The sequence below is a fragment of the Eptesicus fuscus genome, chromosome 10 (assembly GCF_027574615.1).
Source record: "Eptesicus fuscus isolate TK198812 chromosome 10, DD_ASM_mEF_20220401, whole genome shotgun sequence".
Classification (NCBI taxonomy): domain Eukaryota; kingdom Metazoa; phylum Chordata; class Mammalia; order Chiroptera; family Vespertilionidae; genus Eptesicus; species Eptesicus fuscus.
This window is the reverse complement of record NC_072482.1, coordinates 89,510,266-89,534,372: the sequence shown is the minus strand read 5'-3', so window position 1 is coordinate 89,534,372 and position 24,107 is coordinate 89,510,266. Positions and strand designations below refer to the sequence as shown.

The 24,107-nt window shown below is 43.0% G+C and overlaps 1 protein-coding gene across 1 annotated transcript in view; it reads right to left on the bottom strand.

Moving 5' to 3' along the window:
• Positions 1–10,343: 10,343 nt before the first annotated feature.
• Positions 10,344–24,107, bottom strand: part of CCDC170 (coiled-coil domain containing 170) — a 98,332-nt gene continuing 84,568 nt past the window's right edge. The window contains 5 exon segments of the mRNA XM_028135330.2: positions 10,344–11,258; positions 13,285–13,521; positions 15,351–15,593; positions 18,456–18,629; positions 20,524–20,724. Coding sequence (XP_027991131.2) covers positions 11,058–11,258; positions 13,285–13,521; positions 15,351–15,593; positions 18,456–18,629; positions 20,524–20,724 — 1,056 coding nt within the window. The 3' untranslated portion in view covers positions 10,344–11,057.

The following is a 24,107-nucleotide window of genomic DNA, read 5'->3' as shown; positions in this document are numbered from 1 at the left end:
TTGATCAGCTGCCTCCTGGGGATCGAGCCCACAACCCGGGCACATGCCCTGACTGGGAATTGAACTGTGATCTCCTGGTTTATAGGTTGATGCTCAACCACTGAGCCTTTGGGAACTGAGAGAATGTGGAGGGACTTCATCATCTTTGCGGAGGACCTACTGAGGGCCATCAGCAGAACAATGTCCACTATGTATTAGCTGACTTATTGAGAAATTATCAGAGAAAATTTTAAATCCGCTATTTGACTAGGCCTGGCGGGGGGGGGGGGGGGGGGGGAAGCAATGTGATTCTCAAAAGTACGTGAACCATGTCCACCAAAGTGCTACATTACATATCCTGTCCGCTTATGCGTCAGCCCAATCTCTGTACTCTCTGTACTGTACTGAGGGCAATCAAGTCAAATCGCCTGGGTGAGACTCCCACTGAAGTGCGCTCCTTATAACCAAATATTTTACTTCATTTTGTATATTTTTGCTGAAGGAGGAAAAAGTCCAAAAACAATATTGAATTAAAATTTGAATGTTTAAAGAGACAAAAATATTTTTTTAAGATTTTTTTTCATGTGTTTTAGAAGCTTTGCTCCTCACACTGCCACGACCATTCACAACACAACATACACACGCCAGGCTGTTCAGTTTGCAAAAAGGAGATGCCCAGGGGAGTACTTCCTGTTGCTTACAAATTCTTACAGTCCCTTCAAACACTATCATGAGCAAAAGGAAGTCCTGAAAAATATGAAAGTGAAATAGTACCCACAAAGGTCCTCTGAAGAGCAAGAAAACTCAGATTAGCCCAGCCGGCATGGCTCAGTGGTTGAGCATCAACCTATGAGCCAGGAGGTCACAATTTGATTCCCTATCAGGGCACATGCCCAGGTTTCGGGCTCTATCTCCAGTGGGGGGCATTCAGGAGGCAGCCACCTGATCAGTGATTCTCTCTCATCATTGATGTTTCTCTCTCTCCTTCTCTTTTCCTCTCTGAAACCATTAAAAAAACAAAAAATCAGAGTAAAAGGGCAATGTAAGTACCCATGAGAATATCTCTTTTTCTAAAATGTGAACATTTCACTTTTCCTAAGAAAGTCTATTTGGGGTATTTTTTCACTTACATGGATCTTGAACACACAGGGAACGCAATAGAAATGCTGTGTTACACTAGGAAAAGCAAGAGCTGTCAGCCTGCCAGGACTGAGTGCACATTCCACGCTCTTCCATCCGTGGGTTTGCAACCCTGGGTGAGCCCCTTTTAATCCTGTTAACCTTTCCCCCCTCATCTGTAAAAATGAGAATCATAATTCTCCTTTCAGAATCGTGAGGAGTATGTGGGTTATGGTAGATGGAAGTGCTTGGTACCGAATAAGCAACTGCTAAATGTTTATTTGCCCTGCCTTCCCCAAGGCTTTTCTTTTTTTTAAACCAATTACCTTCAAACCTACACCACATTAGGAGAAAAGTCCTTACGGAAAGCTCCCACGATTGACAAATACAAAAAAATAATAAGCTTTTACTTGAAAGCTCTACATTAAGGGATTAAATGCTTTACAAACCTTAACGGGGAAATTAACAATTGCCTTGCAGACATGGGGTCGGTGAGCTAATCACACACTTGGCATTCAATACACACCACCATGCTCTCCGCAAGAATCACTAGCTTTCACACCTACGTGCATAACCAGGAACTTAATTAAAGCCAACTAATATTTTTCAGGAGTACAACAACAAATATTCTTTAGTGGATCCACGAGGGTGTTTGCCATGAAGACTGACTGTGAGCTTAATCCATCCTCTACTAAAACTTACTGGGTACCAATCCCCCTTTTCTCAGTTTTCCCAGGTGAGTGCCAATAGGGTCATTAGCACGCTGTCACACAAGGAAAAACTGCTGTTGCGAGGACTAGAACCTCCTAATCCTCAGTCCTCCATACACTATATCTTATTATTAAGTCCCTGCTGTGAGCAGCCTTAAATCCTTTTTGTTAACTCAGAGGCAGGGGAGGGGACAGTATAGTAAGGTAGATACTGTGGATTGGCACTCACCATCCATTTCTCCCTTCTTGTAGTGCAGTATCTTTTTCAAAATTCCAGTTGCACCCAGCCAGCGTGGCTCAGTGGTTGAGCATTGACCTATGAACCAGGAAGTCACAGTTCCATATCTGGTTAGGGCACTTGCCCGGTTGCAGGCTCAATCCCCAATATTGATTTCAAAGAGGAAGGGAAAGGGAGAGGGAGAGGGAGATAGAAACATCAATGATGAGAGAGATTCATTGATCGGCTGCCTCCTGCACACCCCCTATTGGGAATCAAGCCCACAACCCAGGCATGTGCCCTTGACCAGAATTGAACCTGGGACCCTTCAGTCTGCAAGCCAATGCTCTATCTATTGAGCCAAACCAGCTAGAACAATAAAAATATTTTTTAATGCCAATTGCCATCCATTAATCAGTCAGAAAATCAACTTGGTGGGTCAAGACCAACGTTTCCTAATGGAGCGGGGTGGCCTAGAATAAAGCAGAACTGCACAGCACAGACTAGGACAGGAGCACAGACTAGGACAAGAGCACAGACTAGGACAGAAGCACAGACTAGGACAGAAGCCATCAGGGGGCATCCCGTTGCCTTGTGAACCTTCCATTTCAGGTAGACATGCATGTGACTATATGTAAGTATGAGTCCAATAAATTTTACAGTAGAGCGTGTCCAAGAGTTTGACCACTGTTCCGGTATGCCTTTCTATTCCTCCAACATGGGGAAGTTACATGCCATGTGTCCTGGAATGCCTTGATAAAAGAATCCCATGTCTTTGGGGTTGGCCAGTCAGATGTCCAAGTATGAGATCTGGAAGATGGCGGTGGTCACACCTCTCCTGCCACCTGTTTCTGTTGGCAAGCAAGTGGTGGACACTTTCGGTCCTCTGTGGCATCATTAGCAGAGGACCCAGCATACGGTCACAAGATCCATGGGTTCTGGGAGGCAAGGCACAAGGCATCCATTTCCCAGCCCAGATGGCAGCAAAGACGGTTAGGTTCTGGAGTTAGCAGCAGGAGGCCCGCCGAAGGTGGTGGCTTCCAGATCTTGGTAGTATCAGTGAAATTCTAGACCCACTGGCTTTCTGAGTGTAGAAGTAACAGCAGCCCTCTCTGTGGTTTCGTTCCGTGGTGTGCCTTTGGGAATTGCTTTGGAAAGCTCAACCTCAAGTCTATTTGTTCCGCCCTCACATGATTCTTTCTGTAAGTCACTTAATACCCTATAATAAATCCCTTCTTGCTTACTTGGAGTAGCATCTTTTCTGTACTCAAACTTGTTGAAACTGACAGGAAATGGAAAAATAAGTAAATTTAAAAAAAAATTTGGTACTCGGCATTATACTGGAATCACTACAGAGAATTCTGAAAAGAAGCAGAAAACTAGATAACTTATTAGTCACATATTTTATTTTATAGTTGTTTTTTTTCTGGGTCCTATACCACCAAGTGACCAATAGATACCTGCTGATTGATTGATTGATAAAAGCACATGATGGACAATACCAAAATGGTTTGGTACCTTCATAACTAGTTGTAAGAAGAATGAATAAATGACTTAGGTCGGGATTCCTAGAAAGACGCTGAAATAGGAAAGAAAGCAAGGTCTTTATACCCGACATTGATCAAGTTGCAAGGTGCCCTTGGGAAGGGTCTGTGACCCAGGATGAGGTAGCTTCCTGCAGCCAAAGGCAAGTCCTTGCCAGACAGGCTCAGCTACGGGTGTTGGGAGCCAACCGCTCTGGGCAGCTGAAGAATGAGTCCTCAGTCCTCAAGCGGGACCTGGGTGGTAAACCACAGCATCTGTTCAGAACCCAGAGACGTCTTTATCGTGTCCCACAGTTTCTTAAATGTGTTGTGAAGACGTTCATCCCAGTCCACACAGGAAAACAGGAAAGGTATGGGCTCGTATGTAAATGACTGTCAGCATGACACTAACAATAAAATCCATTTTCCACTTAGCAATACGTGCAGCTGAGCATGCTTTTCAAATAGAACTTTATGAGTTGAGCCAGAAAGCATGAGTGTAAGCTTTGCCCAAAGTATTTTATTTCCAGATCACCAGTGGGTATAATTTACAGTCTCTCCACTTTTATTTATTGCCCATTACCACTTTGAATAATAACATTTTTTATGCTATCCTCTTCCCTGCTTTAAACCACGTCATGAATTAACCACAAGGTTTCACACAAAAACTGTGGAAGAGGCAGCTTTGTGAAAAAGAAAAGCTCATGAGACCGAGACTCAGGAAACATGAGGTCTATTCTCAGTTCTGTCATACCTCTCTCACTCTCTCACTTTCTCTTTCTCTTTCTCTTTCTCTCTCTCTCTCTCTCTCTCTCTCTCTCTCTCTCTCTCCTTCTCCTCTCTTCTCTCTTTCCTCTCTTCTCTCTCTCTCCCTCCCTGCCTTTCTCTATTTCCTAGAAATAACTATACCTGCCCTATTATATAGATTTTTAAATGGACATACATGAAAACATTACCATAATAATTAGAATACATCTCTAACCTTTTATCATTGTTAGTCAACCACCCACTTTTAATTATTCATGCAAATCATTATGCATTGCGAACCCATTCAAATCTGCATACAGTTGGAAGTTTTGATACATAAAGAGAAGGGCCAAACCCCATCCTATTTGGTGATTCAATCAGACATTCAACCAATACTCTTTGAGCATCAACTATGGGCCAAGCACTGGACATACAGTAAACAAACCTGCAGGAACTGGTTACTGATACAACAAACTATATTAGCTAGCATGTATTGAGTACTACCTACATGCCAGGATATTTTCAAATGCTTTACACTATTTAATCCTCACAGCAATCTTCTAAGACAGTGTATAGTTTCCTGGGGCTGCGTTAACAAAGTTGCACAAACTGAGTGACTTAAACAACAGAAATATTACCTCACAGTCCTGGAGGCCACAAGTCTGAGACACGGTGTCGGCAGGGGTGGTTCCCCGAGGGCCGCAGGAGAATCTGCTGCACGCCTGTCTCCTGGCTTCTGGTGCCACACTGTCCATCTTTGGCATCCTTTGGCTTAGAGCTGCATCACCCCATCTCTGCCTTCATTTGCATGTGGCGTTCTCCCTGTGTGCATGTCTGTGTCCAAATTTCCTCTATTTATAAGGACACCAGTCCTATTGGACAGGGCCCACCCTGATGACTTTATCTTAACTTGATCATCAGCAAAGGCCATTTCCAAATGAGATCACACACACAGGTACTCGGAGTTGAGACTTCAACATCTTTTGGGGGAACATAATTCAACCCATAACAGGTATCTGTTTCACAGATGAGGAACAGACACAGAGACCTGAGTAACACGTTCTCGGGTGCCGAGGTCACAAGGCTAATGCACTGGAGAGTGTGTACAGTGTGAGAGAAAGGGGACCCAGCACAGAACGCTGTGGGACACCAACACCCAGGAGACAGATATGAGACCCCACTTCTGTGATCCCAGTCGACTGCATGGAAAATGGGTGCCTGACTTAAGGGAACCCCACCTGCCGGCTTGTCACTGGCCTGCAAGGCGGCATGGGGTAAAAGGGCTGCTCGCCAGGCGCACCTCACACTGAAGAGCGGCTGCTTCACTGACGAGGTTCCCTCTGGAGGAGAAGCACAGAGAGGAGCTGCGTGGTGGGAGCAGAAATGGAAAGACACACAGGAGAGCCAGGCAGTAGTGGGGAACACACAGACCAGGGCTGCCAAGAATGAGCAGTAGAGAAGCTGGCTAAACATAGAAAAGAAGAGGAGAGGTGAGGACGGCATCAGCTGAGGCACAGAAGCAGAGGCAGAGAGAAGGTGAGATGTCATGACATCAAAAGAAACGCGCATCTGTGAGAAGGGGAAGGGAACCGGCCGAGAGCCATACCGCACCGTGCATTCAGCACTCCAGTTCTCAGGGTGTAGGACCCTTCTTCACTGGGTTCTGGGGTTCCCACCCATACTTATACCCACACTTATCCTTACGTTAATCTCTCTGTTTTGTTTTGTTTCCTGCAAGCTTAAAATAATCTAACTCAAACACCCAGAGAGACAAGAATAAAGCATCATTGAAGCTAATGGGAGAGAATGCTTCAAGAAGGAAATGGTCAATTGTATCCAATGTTACACAACGATAGGTCATATAAGCACGTAAAAAGTAACGGGGATTTGCTAACAGCCATGAGAGAGCTCAGTGAGTGGAGACAGACGGGAGCCAGGTTGTAACGAGTGATTAAAGGAATGGGAGGTAAGACCAGAAAGGCAGAAATATCAACCACACTTTCACGTGGTTCCGCTGTGAAGAGAAAGAGAGAAATGAGGCTCTAAGTAGAACTTGTTGTGGAGTAGAGGGAATCATAAGTGAGAGAGATTAAAATATATTTTTTAATTCTTTATTGAATTTATTGGGGTGACATTGGTTAATAAAATTATCTAGGTTTCACTAAACGTATTTAAATGCAGGTGGAAATAAGCCATTAACGTAGGTGAGGTTGAAAACATTTGAGAGAGTGGAAAACAACCGATGCAATTAAGTTGCTGAGGATGCAAGTGGCCAGATAGAAGCAGGTAGAGGCAATAATCTGAGACAGGAAGAGGGAACATAGCAAGGTTGGGTGTGGACACATAGCAGGCTATATTGGGATCTGATATTAAAGGTATTTCCTGTAATGGCTTCTATTTTCTGAGTGAAATAGGACATGAGATTATCTGCTGACAATGAAGAGGAAAGAGACAGGGGAAGAGCCTCAAGGCAGAGAAGAATATTTGCAATAATCACTTTGGAAAATGGCAGTGAAATCTCACCGGGAAAACGGTGAATGACTACCATTTAGTACCGAGGGCTCCACTGAGATCAAAGGCCACGAATTTAGTATGAAACTTAGCTGTGATTTTGTGATTTCCTCCAGTCTCATTCAGTGGGCAGGAAAAGCAGCAGAAACATTGGTAGTTGGGATTAATTCAAATTTGAGGATAGACGGGCAAGGGAAAGAGGAGTTTAAGGGTTAGGAAGGGGGTGATTGAAAAAATGAACAATAACATCCACGTGGGCTGCCGATGGAGTGGGGATGGGCAAGGCCAGTAGGGACATCATATGAGGACCAGGAATCTCAAAGAAGAGCTACTTGGGAGTAAGAAAAGAGGTCTGGGATGATATGAGGTTAAGATTTTAGAGGCAGAGAAGTTCTAGGTGATTAGATGATCCCGAACTTGACCATCTGTCCCAGATGCGGACTGAATGTCTGTCCAGCTTCTCTTGCTTTGGGGAATTTTCTGTCTGTCATTACGTGTGTTTCTGGGTGAACAGCTCATCCTGGGGCCTCGCCCCACCCCGCCCTCACTGCGAGGGTTGGCATGGGATGCAGACCAGTGAGTTCATCTCCTGGCTACCTACAGTGCATGGTCCAGGGGTGGCTACATGACCAAGAAGAGATCAGACTCTTCTCGAGATTTCTCCCATGGATGTTGGAGGCAGAGAGTCTCTCTTTTTCTCAGCTCCTGAGCTGGAAAGACCGTGTAGCTGCTTGTGAGCATCTTTCCTGGCAGCACAGAGGACCGCTCTGCAGAAGGAGAAAATGAGACCAACATACAAAGACAAGCTGACCAGGCAGAGGTGGAAGACGGACAGAAGCAAAAATCCAGAGAATTCTAAATCCCTGGATCTAGCCATGCTGAACCTAGTCTACCCCTGCATCTTTCAAATGACTCTCCCCCCAATTCTCTCTTTGGCTTAAGGTAGTCTAAATTGGATTTCTGTAAACTGCAGTCAAGGGTGTGAGTGGCTGAAACAAAACACAGAAAGGTACGAGAGCTGAGAAGGCCAAGAAACTAAAGATAAGGCAAAATAACAACAACAAAACAAAAAGAAAAAATAATAAAGATAAGGCAAAGGAATAACTGTATGGAGGCTGCGTAGGGGAAAGAGAAGCAGGCAGACCCCTCTTGCTGATGAAAAGTGGGATGTGCAATCATGTGGATAAAATCACTGCTGCATAAAGTAGACAGAGCCTTCCTGGTCAAAGGTTGTGTTGTGTAACCATGAAATGCTTCCCCAGGAAAATTAAGTTTCTGTTTCTAAGTCCTAAGTATTATTGCCATATCAATAATACACACTTTCTTTTAAGCCCACCACACCTTGACCTGGAATCACTTGCTATTCATCTATAAGACAGACTATTAGGTAAAATTGAAATTTAGATAAATCAGGTTAACTTCCTCCCTGAGATACTTCATGCAATTATTTAAATGTCTCAACAATGACCAGAATAATGGCCTCAGTAGCAATTATCGCTCAAGTATATTTGGGTAGAAGAGTTTGTGTTAAATATTTTAAAACTCTATTTAGAAAAGTCACATCAACCTAATGCATTTTATTGGACAACATAAAATATACATGAATATTATGGAAGAACACAGTCTGACACAAGAATGTGAAGCTGGCTGCCAATTCTAGAACAGATGCACCAAGGCAAAGCCAACAGCCAGCAGGCAATTTAACCAGGAAGACATGGCTTTATTAAAGGGATTCTCGATTTGTCCAAAGGACAGATAGTTAATGTGCATGTGGATTATATACACAGACAGAATCTATTTTTCTTATCCCATATATGCTTTCTATCAGAAATCTGTGAGGGTTATGTTCAGACATTTTTAATTTTTATATATGTGTTAAAGATTATTGTGCATATGTTTGAGTCACATATTGGGAACGTTATATAAACATATATTCAGATAAATGGAATGAATTTTGTATAATAAGGAGAAAGTGCAGTACGATGGACCATTCTTAGCCTCACAGAAATCTAGAAATATAGGGTGTCCCCCAAAAACGTATACAGATACTTTGACTAATTATAAAGGCCATGTTTATTAAACTGCATTTCATTTTCAAAATTAAGCTATCAGCTGTTAAAGTGTGTATACATTTTTTGGAGACATGCTATATAAGTAATGATAAGTCAAACATGGAAAAACAAATATTATAACAGCATATGTTTTTAAAGTGATGTTGCTAGATGTATTTTTGAATAGTGTGGAAATAAATTGACAGAGAAAATAAAAAGTTTATTAAAGATTATATTTGGAGAATGTACAAAATCAGTGTTCCCACCCTCGCTCCCACCACCACCACCACGACTGCTTTCTGTGATCTGGGCCACGCAGGGCCTCTCAACATCCCCATCCTCCAGGCACCCAGAGGTGCAGCCGCCGCCTCCACTGTGGCTGAGTGTGGGTCCACAGCAGCAGCCACGCATCTGGACTACATGTGGAGACCTCCAGAGACCGCAGGCCTTCCCCGGGGAAACCGAGGCTGCTTCTCCTGCTGATGCACACCTAGCTCCTGTCCTCACGGGGCTGGGCAGCCGTGTTTCCTCAGTTGTGAAACACTACTTCATACTGTCCTTGCTCATGAAGGAGAAGCCGGCAGAGGTGACCCACCCCTGTGGCCATTCTTGGTCACTCTCCCTCTGTGTGGCCTATCATCCAACCTGCAAGTGTCAAACTCATTTCCTCTCATCTAGATTTTTTAATATATTTTTTATTAATTTCAGAGAGGAAGGAAGAGGGGGGGAGAGATAGAAACATCAACGATGAAAGTCATTGATCGGCTGCCACCTGCATGCCCCACACTGGGGATCAAGCCCGCAACCCGGGCATGTGCCCTGACCGGGAATTGAATCATGACCATCTGGTTCATGGATCAATGCTCAACCACTGAGTCACGCCAGCTGAACTAGACTTTTCATTTTCTTTTAATATTTGGTTATAATCTACTTTTTCCTCTCCTTTAATTAGACACCAATGCTTTTCTCAAGGACTGAAAAAAAATTGATGTGGCAGAAATATGATAATCACCCAAAAGAGTAACACATTTTTCTCTTTGAAATTAAAAAATATATATAAATTCTTGAAAAATATCTGTGAAATAGAAATTTAAAAAGAAGGCATACTAGTAAAGTGAGAGAAATTCATAATAAAATCCGGATTCTGAAAAAGTACACTATGACTGCGTTTGATATATTGGTAAATAAAACTGTGTAGGCTGTCTTCATCTCATCGGTTTCATGTTAACGGCTCCGTTTTGAAAGTACTGAGATCAGCCCTGTTCAAACATTAAAAAATTACCACCTAGCCCTGACTGGTTTGGCTCAATGGATAGAGCATCGGCCTGCAGACTGAAGGGTCCCAGGTTCGATTCTGGTCAAGGGCATGTACCTTGGTTGCGGGCACATCCCCAGTAGGGAGTGTGCAGGAGGCAGCTGATCGATGTTTCTCTCTCATCAATGTTTCTAACTCTCTACCCCTCTCCCTACCTCTCTGTAAAAAAATCAATAAAATATATTTTTTTAATTACCACCTAATGCAATCTGGCAGCAAGATTTGAAAACACATAGATTTCTTATAGGACCTCAGTCTATGTATGTTTTATCCAAATAATTAGGTACATTGCTTTTTTAAAGAAATCATATGGATTACACTCATAAACCTTCATTACTTCTGAACTGCAAGTCTTGACTATATGCAGGCAATTGTCACCCAGAACACAGGGAGCCAGGAGAAACTGGAGGATGGTGGAGCAGCAGAGAAGACACAGCTTTTGAGTCAACATAGAGTTCCTCCTGGTTCTGTCACCGACCAACAATTGCAATCTTGGAAGGTGACACCCTCTCTGAGCCCCAGAGAGGTTGTAAAATAAAAACATTAAAGCTTCTCTGTGTGGTGGTTATGAGAATTAAGTTGGGTAGTAAAGTCCCTGAGTCATAAGAGATACCCCATAAGTAGTAATTCTCTACCGACAGTTCTCATTCTAGATATGCAATCTAGTGGAATTCTTCTGGGTCCCAAAGTACCAACAAATGAAATACCAGGTGTTTTTAGTGGCGAACCTTTATCTACCTTTGAGATTCTTTGTTGTCAATGATGGATCCTCACTCTATCACCAAAGTATAGAATATTCACCTACTGATCAAATTTCAAAGGTTTGGAGAATCTGTTCAATTGAGCATCGTGTCCCATGCTTTAGCTCCTCAAGAGATCCGGTGTTCAATGAAGAAGTTTTCAGTGGCTTTGCAGGTGCCTGTCTTGCCTGGTACTCACATCTTTGAGGCCAGCACACGTGACAAAGTGATGCTGATGGGAATGGATCAGTCTTTCAAGACATTTGATGATTTCATAATCAGGAAGAGCAAGGCTGGTCATGTTCAAGCCCAGCATCTGGGAAACCACCTCCCTAAAGTCCACCAGCTGGAATATCAAACAGAAACACAGTAACTGAGAGAGCAAATGTGTCAACTACGGCTGAGCCAAATGAAACAACAACAAAAAACATGGAAAATCCAGGTGTGCATGAGGCAGGTAAGTGACTTACTCTCATTAACCTTAGTTCTCTCATTTATAAAATAAGAAGGCTAGCCTACTAAATTACCTCTACAGTCCTTTCAGGCACCAACCTTCAGCAATTTCATAACCACTTTTCTGATGAGCCAATTAATGTGGTATTGGCTACCAAGTCAAGAATTCCAATTAAGCAACCGTGAACAAGACTCCCACCTAAGACTCTGACCTAACTAAGATTTCATTTCTCACTTCCAAGGTAGGAATAACTACAGACCTATCTCCCGGGCCTGTTCTGGACCCAAATGAAACGATGGCTGTGTATGTGTTCTGCATACCAGGAAGTGCTTTACAAATGGTGCTGTGGTCATGCCCATGGTCATACGTCCTTATGCTCCAGAATGTTACTGACAATGTACCTCTCAAACTAAAGGAAGAACAAATGGCAAGAAAGTTATGAGCTCATGACAACAGAAGGGCTTCTAAATGATGCTCAAATCACATCAGACAGATCACCACCATAACACTGGACTCTCTGGGACCCCCTATTAGTCCATCACACACACACACACACACACACACACACACACACACACACACACACTGAGGAGGGTAGGGGGAGGACTGGAGACAATGGTGGAAATGTGCCTCACACCCCTTCGAATTCTCATAGACTGGTTGGTGATCCTAGGCTGAAGCAGAAGCAGATAAATCAGGGACAGCTGGGCGACGCCTCCCTAGAGGTGCCTTCCATCTTAGGAGAGGTGTGATCTAACCTGAAGACAGATATTACATCCAGACCTGCCTCCCAAACATTCCCACCTTATGCTCGTTTGCTTCCCAACCTTCTCCCTACGCTGAGTCCAATTTGGGAAACATAACGCTTTCTCCAGCCTTGTCTCCCTGATGAAAAGGTTTCCTTGAAGTTCCCCATCCTTTCAAATATGGCCAAAGCTCTTAATTCTGGAGTGGTCTGACTCGGAGAGCGCTCACGCGTCATTTGGCCTTCCTCAACTCTGCCTGACACATGAGCCAGAGCAGAGGCAGCCAGAGAGAAAAATATCCTAGGATCGGAGTCCACTCTGAGCCCTTGGAGCACCAGAGAGTGAGATGAAAGCCAAAGCATCGGGGGTCAGGCTGCCCGGTACATGCTTCTTCCTGCCCGACCTCTTGATGTGCTCACCAGATAACACTCTCCTCCTTGGACCGGCGAGCAAATAAGACCTGCTTTATGGTTTACATCTGGGTTTGGTTGGCCTTCAAGTCTGGGTGCCACCGTTGGAGATTTGGGACTATTTCCTGCAGCTGATCTCTGTGGAGATGAGGATAAACCCTGACCTCCCGGGGCTGAAGCCCTGGTGACCATCAGAAGATGTGGGATGATGCAACCTCCAGAAGCAATTAGCGAGCATCATAAAAACCTCCCCATAACCAGAACCTGGCTTTTCACAGGCTTTCCGTTGCTTTGATAAGAATGTCTTTTTCTTTCCTACAATCCGTGCCATGAAAATGGGGATTACTTTTCTTAGTGGAATAAATCATGATGGTTCTTTTCATGCCAAAAAAGATGCTAGATGGCAGGCAGAGATGTTGAAATGATATAGAAAGTTCTGTAAACTGCCTGGCTGGTATGGCTCAGTGGCTGAGCATCAACCTATGAACCAGAGGTCACAGTTCAATTTCCCATCAGGGCACATGCCCGGATTGTGGGCTCAATCTCCAGTACGGGGCGAGCAGGAGGCAATCAATCAATGATTCCTAACATTAATGTCTCTATCTCTCTCTCCCTCTCCCTTCCTCTCTGAAATGAATAAAAAAAATTTTTTTAAAGAAAGTTCTGTAAATAGTTTATGAAGAAATGTGTGAACAATGATCAAGCTTTGGGATTGTCCTATCTTTCCTAAGTAGGAAGGTTTCATCACCGGCGTCTACCCACCTGCTTTTCCCTCTTTTCCGCTTCCTCCAGGGATTTCCTTAGCGTCTTCAATTCGCTGGTCACCACCTCTATCGTGTTCCTGGCCCTCGCCTTGTCCTCCTGGGCCTCGTGCTCGGTAGTGTCCAGTTCCGACCTGACAGACATGAGCTTCTTCTCAGCCTTCTCCTTCATCTTCTCCAGTTTGTCTCTGGATTTACTGAGGTCTTCAATGGCTTTGGTCTGCTCCAGAGTTTTAATCTAAGAAGACAAGAGAATGCTGATGCTGATCGTCTCTTGTGTATTTACTTAGAAAAACTGCATAAATAAGTCAGAGGTCCATGGAATTCACTGAACTCATAACTTTTTTATGGGTAAAGAATGAAATCTTTATATAAACTTTGTCAAACATATGTGCGGGATGAACATGTCTTACGACAGTTATCGTTTATAAACAACATATCAGAGTCCCATTATTTGGAAAATCAATGAGAGAAAATGGTAGGTAGCGTGATTCTGGAGTTGAATATTAAAATGAAGTCTGCTGGCCCTAGCCGGCTTGGCGCAGTGGATAGAGCATCGGCCTGCAGGGTCTCAGGTTCGATTCTGGTCAAGGGCACATGCCTGGGTTGCCGGCCCGATCCCCAGTGGGTGGGGGGGGGGGGGGGTGTGCAGGAGGCAGCCGATCAATGATTCTCTCTCATCATTGATGTTTCTATCTCTCTCTCTCCTTCTCCCTTCTTCTCTGAAATCAATAAAAAAATATATGTTTTTAAAAAGTTTTAAGAAATAAAATGAAGTCTGCTGGTTCTTATGTGCAGATTCCACGAGCTCCCTGGGCCCTCTCTGCCCCTACCAATGGGTCACGCCTGGTTTGGAAGCATTAGGAAGAGCGCAATGTCCCCTCTGCGAGTGTTTTACCGCAGGAAGCCCGCCTCCCATGCCCTCTGCCAGCTGCTTCACTGCTGTGAGGAGGATCCACAGCAGCGCCTTCTGGGGAAATGTCTTCTGACTTTACCAGTGGGTGCACTGGCCTGCAAGGAGCCAGGACATCGAGGTCATCCGTATTGGTGACGTGCAAGCAATAACATTTAAAATATGACCTGTGCACATGAAGTTACCTATTCATGCCATCGAAATATTTTGACCAAATTCTTTTACGTTTTAGTTCCTTTCTTCTCTGTATTCACTGGAAATCGGACACCTCAAATCCAGGAAGCACGTCGCCCCGATCTATCTACCCTCCTTGATCACTTGATACAATTCAACTCCCAGAGACCAACATTTCACCACTGCCTGCCTCTTCTCATTTCTTCCTTCGCAAATTCCTACATGATGAAACCCTACATGATCCCTAAAATCATAGCCGCCCTCATTTTAAAGAAGTGTTTTTATTTTCTGGACTTAACACCACCCTCTTTGAGTGACTTTTCCCACAGCAACTACAGCTCTATTTCAAACTAGAAGCCCGGTGCACGAAATTCTGCACGGGGGCTGGAGTGGGGGTTCCCCCTCAGCCCAGCCTGTACCCTCTCACAATCCAGGACCCCTCAGGGGATGTCTGACTGCTGGGATCAGGCCTAAACCGGCAGTCGGATATCCCTCTTGCAATCCAGGACTGCGGGCTCCTACCCACTTGCCTGCCTGCCTGCCTGATGGCTCTTAACCACTTGCCTGCCTGATTGCCCCTAACTGTTCGCCTGCCTGCCTGATCACCCCTAACCCCTCTGCCTGCCTGATTGCCCCTAACTGCTCACCTGCCTGTCTGATCACCCCTAACCACTCGCCTGCCTGAATGCCCCTAACTGCCTCTGCCTCGGCCCCCACCATGGCACCTTCATCCGGAAGGACGTCTGGTTGCCCAGTCTAATTAGCAATATTATGCTTTTATTATTATAGATATGAAAGAGCCACTAAACTGAGCTAATATTCTGACTTGTGTAATGTTTGCACTTTTCCCACAACTCTAGAAAATCAGGGAAAGTTTTCATCTTTTTCTCTGGCGTGTCCATGATGAGGCTGGCACCCTTTCGCAGAAGCCTGTATGGTGACTAGCAAAAAGCAACAAGGGAGTGAAGCTGAGCACTTGCCTTAAGCTCATTGGTGTCAGCCAGTTTGGCTTTGAGCTCAGTGTTCGATTCCCGGCACGCGCTCAGCTCCTTCTGCAGCCTCTCCACCTGCTTCTGTAACTTGCGTGTGGTGACATTGGCCTCGTCCCTCTCCATAGCCAGGCCCGTCCGCAGCCGCTTCTCCTCCTCCAGCTGCGCTATCTTCTGCCGGAGGAGGTTCAAGTGCAGTTCTTTGCTCTCTAGTCTGTCTTTCTGGGTCTTGAGCTGGTTTGGCATAAACAGGAAGTTTTGAATTGAACAGCCAGTAAACATAGATGATTTACTCAAATAATGTTGATCTTTATCCACACTTCAATAAGCCTATTGTCTAAATCATTTTTAAAAATGGTACTAGATTCCTTCTCCTGATTGCATTTTTATTTCTATCTTTTGAAGAATTAATTTTGTAGCTGCAAAGTATGAGACTGAACAGCCAGAGAAAATGCACAGAGAAATAGGCTCTCAACACCTGACTCCCTCCAACATAATGTTCATCTAATAAAAATGTGAAATTGCTTTTAAGACAATGAAAATGAGCCCAGCTGGTGGGGCTTGGTGGTTGAGTGTCAACCTACGAACAAGGAGGTCAGGGTTTGATTCCTGGTCAGGGCACATGCCTGGGTTGCGGGCTCGATCCCCAGTGTGGGGTGTACAGGAGGCAGCCGATCAATGATCCTCTCTCATCATTGATGTTTCTCTTTCTCTCTCCCTCTCCCTTCCTCTCTGAAATCACTAAAAATATTTATTTTTAAAAAACAACTAAAATGGTCTTATCAAGGGCAGAATGTAGTAAAACAAAGAGACAAAATCCTCTCCAACATCCCCCAGCAACTCTACATGCCCTGGTCTTTCCTGAAAGAAGACAGGGTGAGAATTAGCACCAAAAACCTAGACTGACTCATCTCCATCCCTCGGGATGTGAGTAGGCTAGCTTGCTTTAAAGTTCATATATTTTTAAAATAAGAGATACCAAGGAACATTGTTCAGAATAAGTGATACCAGGGAAAATTTTTTAAAACTTTGTTTATATATTTAACATCTTAGAAATAGAAGGGACTTGAGGAAAGTTTGAGTTCTTCGGTGTCTTTATTACATGCCTGGCCTATACCATCCACAAACCAAGCAGGTCCTGAAACAGCACTTATCATTGACAATTAAACTTGATGAAGGAAATTATAGTGGTTTTTAGAAAAAGACTGTGGGCTCTAAGAGGAGAAAAAAAATCCTCATGGGCTTCACCTGTCACAATTAGTGAGTGGAATATTAAGTACAGAAACCTCCTTCATCTGTTACAAAAATTAGGAATGAGAATCGTGTAGAATTATAGAATGTTAGAGCTGAGGGACGTCACATTTTCCCTAATTATTATTATTAGGTTTTTTTAATCCTCACCCGAGGATATTTTTCCATTGATTTTTAGAAAGAGGGGAAGAGAGAGGGAAAGACAGAGAGAAATATCAATGTGAGAGAAACACATTGACTGGTTGCCTCCTGCATGAGCCCCTACCAGAGCCCAGGCCAGTACGTGTCCTTGACAGGAATCGAACCGGGGATCCTTCAGGCCGCAGGCTGATGCCCTATCCACTTAGCCAAACCGGCTAGGGCATATTTTCCCTCATTACTGACTCTGTGTTTGTTAAGTGTTTCAGAGGTGTGAAGAACTAATGGAAATGTGGGCTTGAGTATCTTGCCTAATGGTGACAGCAATGTCACTGCCTGGAACCCTTTGTAACATGGCCCTTTCAATATTTCTCTAACTAACCTCCCTTCCTTGAGCTTCTTCATGCTGAAGTCCACTCTATTGCAAATTTACACTAGCAAGTTCTGTGCATGAGTAATTGTAATAATTACACAAGACTTAAGAAAAAATAGTATTAGTGACAAAAAATTCAGTTATCTGAGGGAAACTTCAGAAAAAAATTGTAGCTCCATTTAATGTCTCTGATGTTAACAGGGGTTGTCTCCTTTCTTTTTAAAATATTCCCAAAGATACAGTACATGGAGAGGAGGTCAAATGTAAATAGAGCATCTTCTATGAGCCAAGAGTTCAAAATGTTATTAAAAATGTACAACCTCCTGAAGTAGGTGTCATCCCCATCTTCAATATGAGGAGAGGAAAAGAGGAATGCAATTTCCCAAGGTCACAGAGCTGGGTGGAGCCAAACTGGGAACCCAGATGGGACTCATTACATGGCCTGCACACTGTAACTCTACCACAGAATTTTCTCCTAAGAACTATTATAAGGATACATTTGTGTTTTCCTTTTTCCTTACCCAATGCCAATAATTACATAACTAATAATTATATTTTTATCCTTTTCATGCATTCATTTATTTAGTCTAAACTGTTTCTAACTCTCCCTTTGAGTGAGTAAAAGTAATCTCTTCTCTCTCTACTTCCTAGTCTAATAAAGCTTTTATAAAGGCAGAGATGGCTAACTATTCACCAATTCTCCTCTCCTATAGTTATAGAAACAGTACATTTTTCAGCTATGTAAATGGCTAGCCAGAGTAAAGATTACCGTTTCAAGCCTCCCTTGCAGCTAGGTTTAACCATCAGAACATATTCCATGGGACATAAACACAAGCTCATGTAGCAATTTCTGGGAACCTCCTTTAAGACTGCTCATGTCTGCTCTTTTGCATTCCTTCCTTCTCCAACTTCCTTGCTGGAACACAGATATAATATTTCTAAAAACTATTTTTAACCATGAAGATAAGGACCACCCTGGGGATGGGTGATTAATGAGCTTAAATGAGCTGGGTTCCTTCAAAACTTCACGGAGCTGAGCTGTCACACTAGCCCTAAGTTGCCTACTTCCAGGAATTAGTGCAACAGAAGAAAAAACAAAACACTTCTACTTGTTTAAGCCACTGTTACTCTGGGTCTTTATTACTCACAGTCTAACAAAACCTTAGGTGATACATTTGCCATCACTCAGACTTGAAACAGAGATTCTAAATACATATTATTATAATCATGTTTCCTGTCCACATTGGTAATAAGGTAGCAGCAATTTATATTTCAATATTGAAGTTTCACAGATATTCATTCTCTCAACACTAGCTAGTTTCCACCTCTCCTACCTTTCTCTGTAAATTGTGAGCGATGGTCTTATTTTCAATGACAGCATTGCTCTCAAGGCGTACCAGCTGCTCCGCGCGAGCTAAAACTACATCTAGACGCATGTCAAAGCCAAGTTCAGCAGCTATCTGGCCCAATTTCATTTTCTCTGAGAGCTGGTCCAGAAATTTAAGATACTAAACCCAAGAACAAAAATGAAAATGGGACACAAAAATAAAGTTAACAGGCAATCTCACATAATCCTCCCCTTTCTCCCAAGTTTATAGGTAGTTCTCATTAAACCCAGTAGGTGCCCAGCCCCCCAACACCAAAGCTTGGTAATGAATTCCTGACCCACCCTGCCAGCTCCATGTCCTGCTCCTTGACCATATTCTCTTGACTCTCCTGGTCAGTGACCCTGATGTTCAATCTAACATTACACACTCTTCTTAACCTTGCCATGTGACAGATATGCATGCTCCCAACTATTTCTCCATCTCTCTGCTTTGCTACATGCTGCTGCCACCATGCCCCTACTAGGCTAATCCAGCCCCAGGCATCCACCCATCCAGACCTTCCATGGAGATTTTTCCCACCCAATGTGGCCCAGGCCTCAAAAGTGGAAAATGAGGACTTAACCAGTTGCCACAACACTCTCTATACAAACAACCTTGGACAACATTTTTGCTTTAGAAAATGTCTTTAAGAGTTGTGAATGTATCATATAGTTAAAGGAACAACACTCCAAAATGGAGTCGTTATCAGGAAGGTCAAAGTTCACATTTTAACAGGTTAAAGTGACAAAACTGTTCTGGGACCTTCCTCCCCTTGATTTCTGTGGCTAAGCTGTAGAGTAATGTCTACTAAGTACTTGCTGGATAACCAAATGGATCAATGTGCTTTCTGTATCATCATTCCATGATTTGGGTTCCATCTTTGAGATTTTCTTCTCATGGCAATAACTTGGGCAATTTCATGTTGAAATAAATATAAATTCCTGACAACTGAAGCAATCCATTGTTTTTTTAATCCTCACCCAAGTATATGTTTATTGATTTTAGAGAAAGAGGAAGGAAGAAAGAAAAGGGAGGGAGGGAGGGAGGGAGGGAGGGAGGGAGGGAGGGAGGGAGGGAAATCATTGATGTGATAAAGAAACATGCTCTGACCAGGAATCAAACCTGCAACCTATTATCTTCTGATCTGAACTTTCTAAGAATCCCAACTGGGCTCCCTACCTTTAGTGTCTGGACCTTCAGAGACATTCTGCCTTCAGAAAACCTTTTTCTTTTCCTCAAAACCCTTCCATGCTTCCCCATTACCTATAGGATAAAGCCTCGGGGAATGAGCCTGAGCTACCTCAATTATCCCTACCTGCCTCCAGAGCCACCTCCCACCTTTGGCCTCGCCCAGTCTCTCTGTGCCTCATTCGTCTTCTAAACAGTCCTGTCACACCTCCCTTCCTTCATCCCTCCTGCTGTTCCCTCTGCCTCAGATCCCTTCCCCAACTCTTCTGCCGGACAAATTCCTACTTGGTCTTTAAAGCCCCTCACATAAGTCACCTGTGGAATCTGCCCCTTCTCCCCACTAAAATGCTACTTATCCTTCAACAATCAACTCAACTATCGTCTTCCTATAAAATCATCCCTTTATACAGAAGCTCCCACTCTTGTCACTGGGCTGGGCACCTATTGCTCTTTCTTAATCAGTATCTCTGTTATACACTTATAGCCTTTAGTACAGCAAATGATTTGAATGACTGTCTCCTCTATTGAATTATGAGCCACTTAAGATGAATCGTGAGTTATGTATTCAGACCTTACCCTCCAAGCCTTCAGCGTCTCATATATAATGGCTGTTCAATATATTCGTTAAGTTTAATTAGATATAATTGAATGATTAGATTTAATTTGAATCAAGGAAGTGCCAAACAATAGGAAGAGACTTCAAAACAATACCCATTGTTCCTTGAAATTTACTCATGATTCAGTATGTAACCATCTATCGAATTGCTGCAAAATTCAGAGTAATTTCAGGTAAAATATTACAGTGCAACAGATGTATCCACCCGTGGACATGCCCTCAGGTTATTACCTTTTGTTTCTCAAAATTCAAGTTGTCTCGCAAAACATCTCCAGACACCAGCTCCCCCTCCAGGTGTGTCAGTTGACCCTGAAGAGCCTCCAGCTTGTGCTCAGCTTTCTGGGCTCTCTGCAGAGCTTTCTGGTGAAACCCAGACTCATTTTCCACCTGTTCAACAAGCTCAGATATTTGGGCTTCAAGCTGGGAAACCATCTGGAAACAAACAAAACAAGAATAAGCCTTGTTTTAGATGCGCCAAAGTGTTAAAATCTAGTGCTCAGTGCAAGCAACATATTATTTATAACAACAACATCCAGATTCTTCAGAAAAATGGACTAAGAAACAGATAATTGACCGATGTATTTGAAATAAATCTGTATACATTACCTAATAAAATACTTTTGATTGGCCTTTTTAATTTTTATATAATTCCTCAAATAAGTTACTCCATAAATGTTTATGAATAACAGTTACTTACCCCTAAAATTTCCATTAATTTAGGAATTTTAAAGCTTAGTTGGAAAAAGAGTTCAGACAGATAGTACTTTTAAAACCTATACAAGTATCAAAAAAAAACTATATAAGTATCATTCTTCTTCTACCATATATAGTGGTTTAAAGACTATGCAGTGAGTTCATCTTGATAAGCAACCTTGAGAAGTTATCAGTGAATTCAAGAGCACAAAGTTACAGGGTGGGGCAAAAGTAGATTTACAGGTGTTTATCTACCTAATAAAAGAGTAACATGCTAATTGACCGTACCTTCGTGGCGCCCACCAGCCAATCAGCAGTGTGTATGCAAATTAAGCCACCAAAGATGGCGGGTTAATTTGCATATGCAGGCGCTGTGGGGGCAGGGCGGGACACATGCGCCATCGCCATGGCGACGATGCAGGCGTTCCGCACCACCCCAGACGCTCTGGGCCTCTGGGCAGCATGGGAAGGCGGAAAGGAGGCTCCAGGCCGGAGTGGAAAGGTGGCTCCGGCCAGAGCGAAGGTGGTGCCAGCAGCCAGGGGAAGGAAGGCCCATTCTTGCATGAATCTTCATTGCATCGGGCCTCTAGTATGGGAAATAATACAAGAAGTAAAAATAATAATACAAGAATAAACTCTATTTCATGTACTCACAACTGGAAACCTACTTTTGCCCCACCCTGTATTGCTTCAAGCTCCTTTTCCATTTTCTATTGGGTATTGGTTTTACCTTCACTAACCTTAGTCAGTGGTGCTGCCTCTGGGCTACACAGTTATGGGGCAATGTTATCGTCTGAACATGTGAAAGGTCAAAATTATTTTAATATGGTGATTCTGCATAGGATCAATGGCAGTGTACAAGCAGGCAGGACAGTCTGAGTATTACCTCCCCTCCTATAACATAAGGTCACTGCTTCCCTGCTGAATGCCCCAAGACTCACACGACCCCTAACTTTCCCAATGCTTCCACCCTTCTGTGACATTGCTCTCTTTGTCCTGACCTTCCCTTAAACCAAGAACATAGGCTTACCCAAGACCGCAGGTATACTTTGAGAAACTCAAATTGATCCTTGCAAATCCAGTTTTCATAAAATGTTGAATTCAATAAAAACACCAAGTGTGAGGTGATAAATTTTGTTTTGTTTTGATTGTTTGTTTTCGACAAGGAGAGGGGGGAAAGTAGTAGATATTTACATAATACTCAGTACCATTCTCACAGAAATTGAAGTATCTTGATGGTTTCAGATTTACTGCTTCAGTTTTTAAAAAAATAACTTCTGCTTGTCTATCTATAAACAACCATGCTTAAAAGCAAGAAGAATTAAAGCTGTGTTCAAGTATTTTGAAACAATAGGATTTGTTCTGAGTTACCTTCAGAGCTTAAGCTGAGGATCAATAGTTATAAATCAGAAAAAGAATTCACTTCAATGTAAGAAAAAAAATTTTCCCTGGTCCCTATAATTATAAAGTAATGCATGCCCTTTGTAAAAGATCCATTAAAAACAAAAAAATATATAAATCAGCCAAAAAATAATTCCCATGATCTCACTGCCCAGAGATAGCAACTATTAATATTTTCAAATAACATATTTCATGCACTATTTAAATATCATTGAGATGACTCTATATTTGCCATTTTATCTTTTTGCTTTTACCTCACATTTTAAGCATTTTTCCATGTCAGGTAGTAGATTCCCAGTTGCTGGAGATGGCCAGAAGTTGGCGAATCATTAGTTAAGAATGTGCTGGGGTGGGTTGAAGTGCTCTAATCAGGAATGATAGACTACTTGACCTCTAAACTCTCTAATCCTGGACTTCTATGGCTTTCAAGGTCCCAGGACTATGTTTCCATTAACTCTAGACCTCTGAGGGTGCTCGAAATCAAATATTTGTGGGAAGCTGCTCAATGCCACATCCAAGGAATTATATTTCCCAAGGACATTTCAAATTTCATTACAGAATATGAGACTCTGAGAACCATCATTTCATATTTCCCATCCTAACTAATGATAGATCTGATCTTAATGCAAGAGAAAGGTATGCTTATCTTGGTACAACATACAAAGTACAACCTACAAAACAATGGCCATCAAACATCGTCCCCAAGATACTGCCTCCTGGGGACTGTTTAATGATATCAGATGATACAGCATATTCCTGTGCAGCAGGAAATGTGGTTTCACATTTAACTTCATGTGGGAAATGAGTCTTTCTACCTGAAGATCATTCAACACTTCTCTGATCCCACGGAAACACAGAAAACCTCATCTGGAGAGATGGGAAACTGAGTGACCTCTTAGCCACAGTCAGCACACTGCAGAACAGAGACAAGCAAAGTCTTCCACAGAAATCAATCCAAAAAGACTCCAGTGTGAAGATGACACCTCGAGCTACTGCAGGAAGCTAGACTACGGAAGTGATACTGACCCTGAAGGAAGAAGCAGACATCCTAATGTAGACCAGACTGTGGGACCGGGACCTAGGTGTCCGATCGTCCTGGTTTCAAATTCCAACTCTACTAGTACTTGCCAGTGTGTTAACCAAAGCAAGTAATTAACCTCTTTGAAACGTGCAGACTTTGTTATGATAATTAGAGGAGACAATTTAGATCATTTGAGTAGCATGGTATTTATACTCAATTGATGTTCACCACACTGCATACATTTTTATCATCAGTATCACTCCTGCAGTATGTTGTTTCGGTCAATTCTATGCTTTTGTCATACAGAGTTCAAGGGACCTTTTGGGAAGTGTCCTGTATCCTACGTCATGTTTCTCTACTTATTTTCAGCCCGTGGAGCCTGAAGTCTTTCTGAGAAGGACAAATAAGGGACAAGCATGTTGAATCAAAGGTGAGAGGGTCTGTGCTGAATCCTCACCCTGTGTGAACCCAAGAGTGTCCCACGGACCTTGAAGACTCAGCAGAGTAGAACTTGTAAAACCACCAGGATGCCGATGGTGAACTGTGCAGATCCACCAACTGCCCTCTCAAGGTTCCGGTGTCCAGAGAGGATCAAACAGCTGAGAACCTCCCCACACTCTATGCATCAGAACTCAGCTTCATACGCTTACTTAGGTCTCAGTGGATACACCACCAAGTTTTTTCAGAGCTAAATTTACAT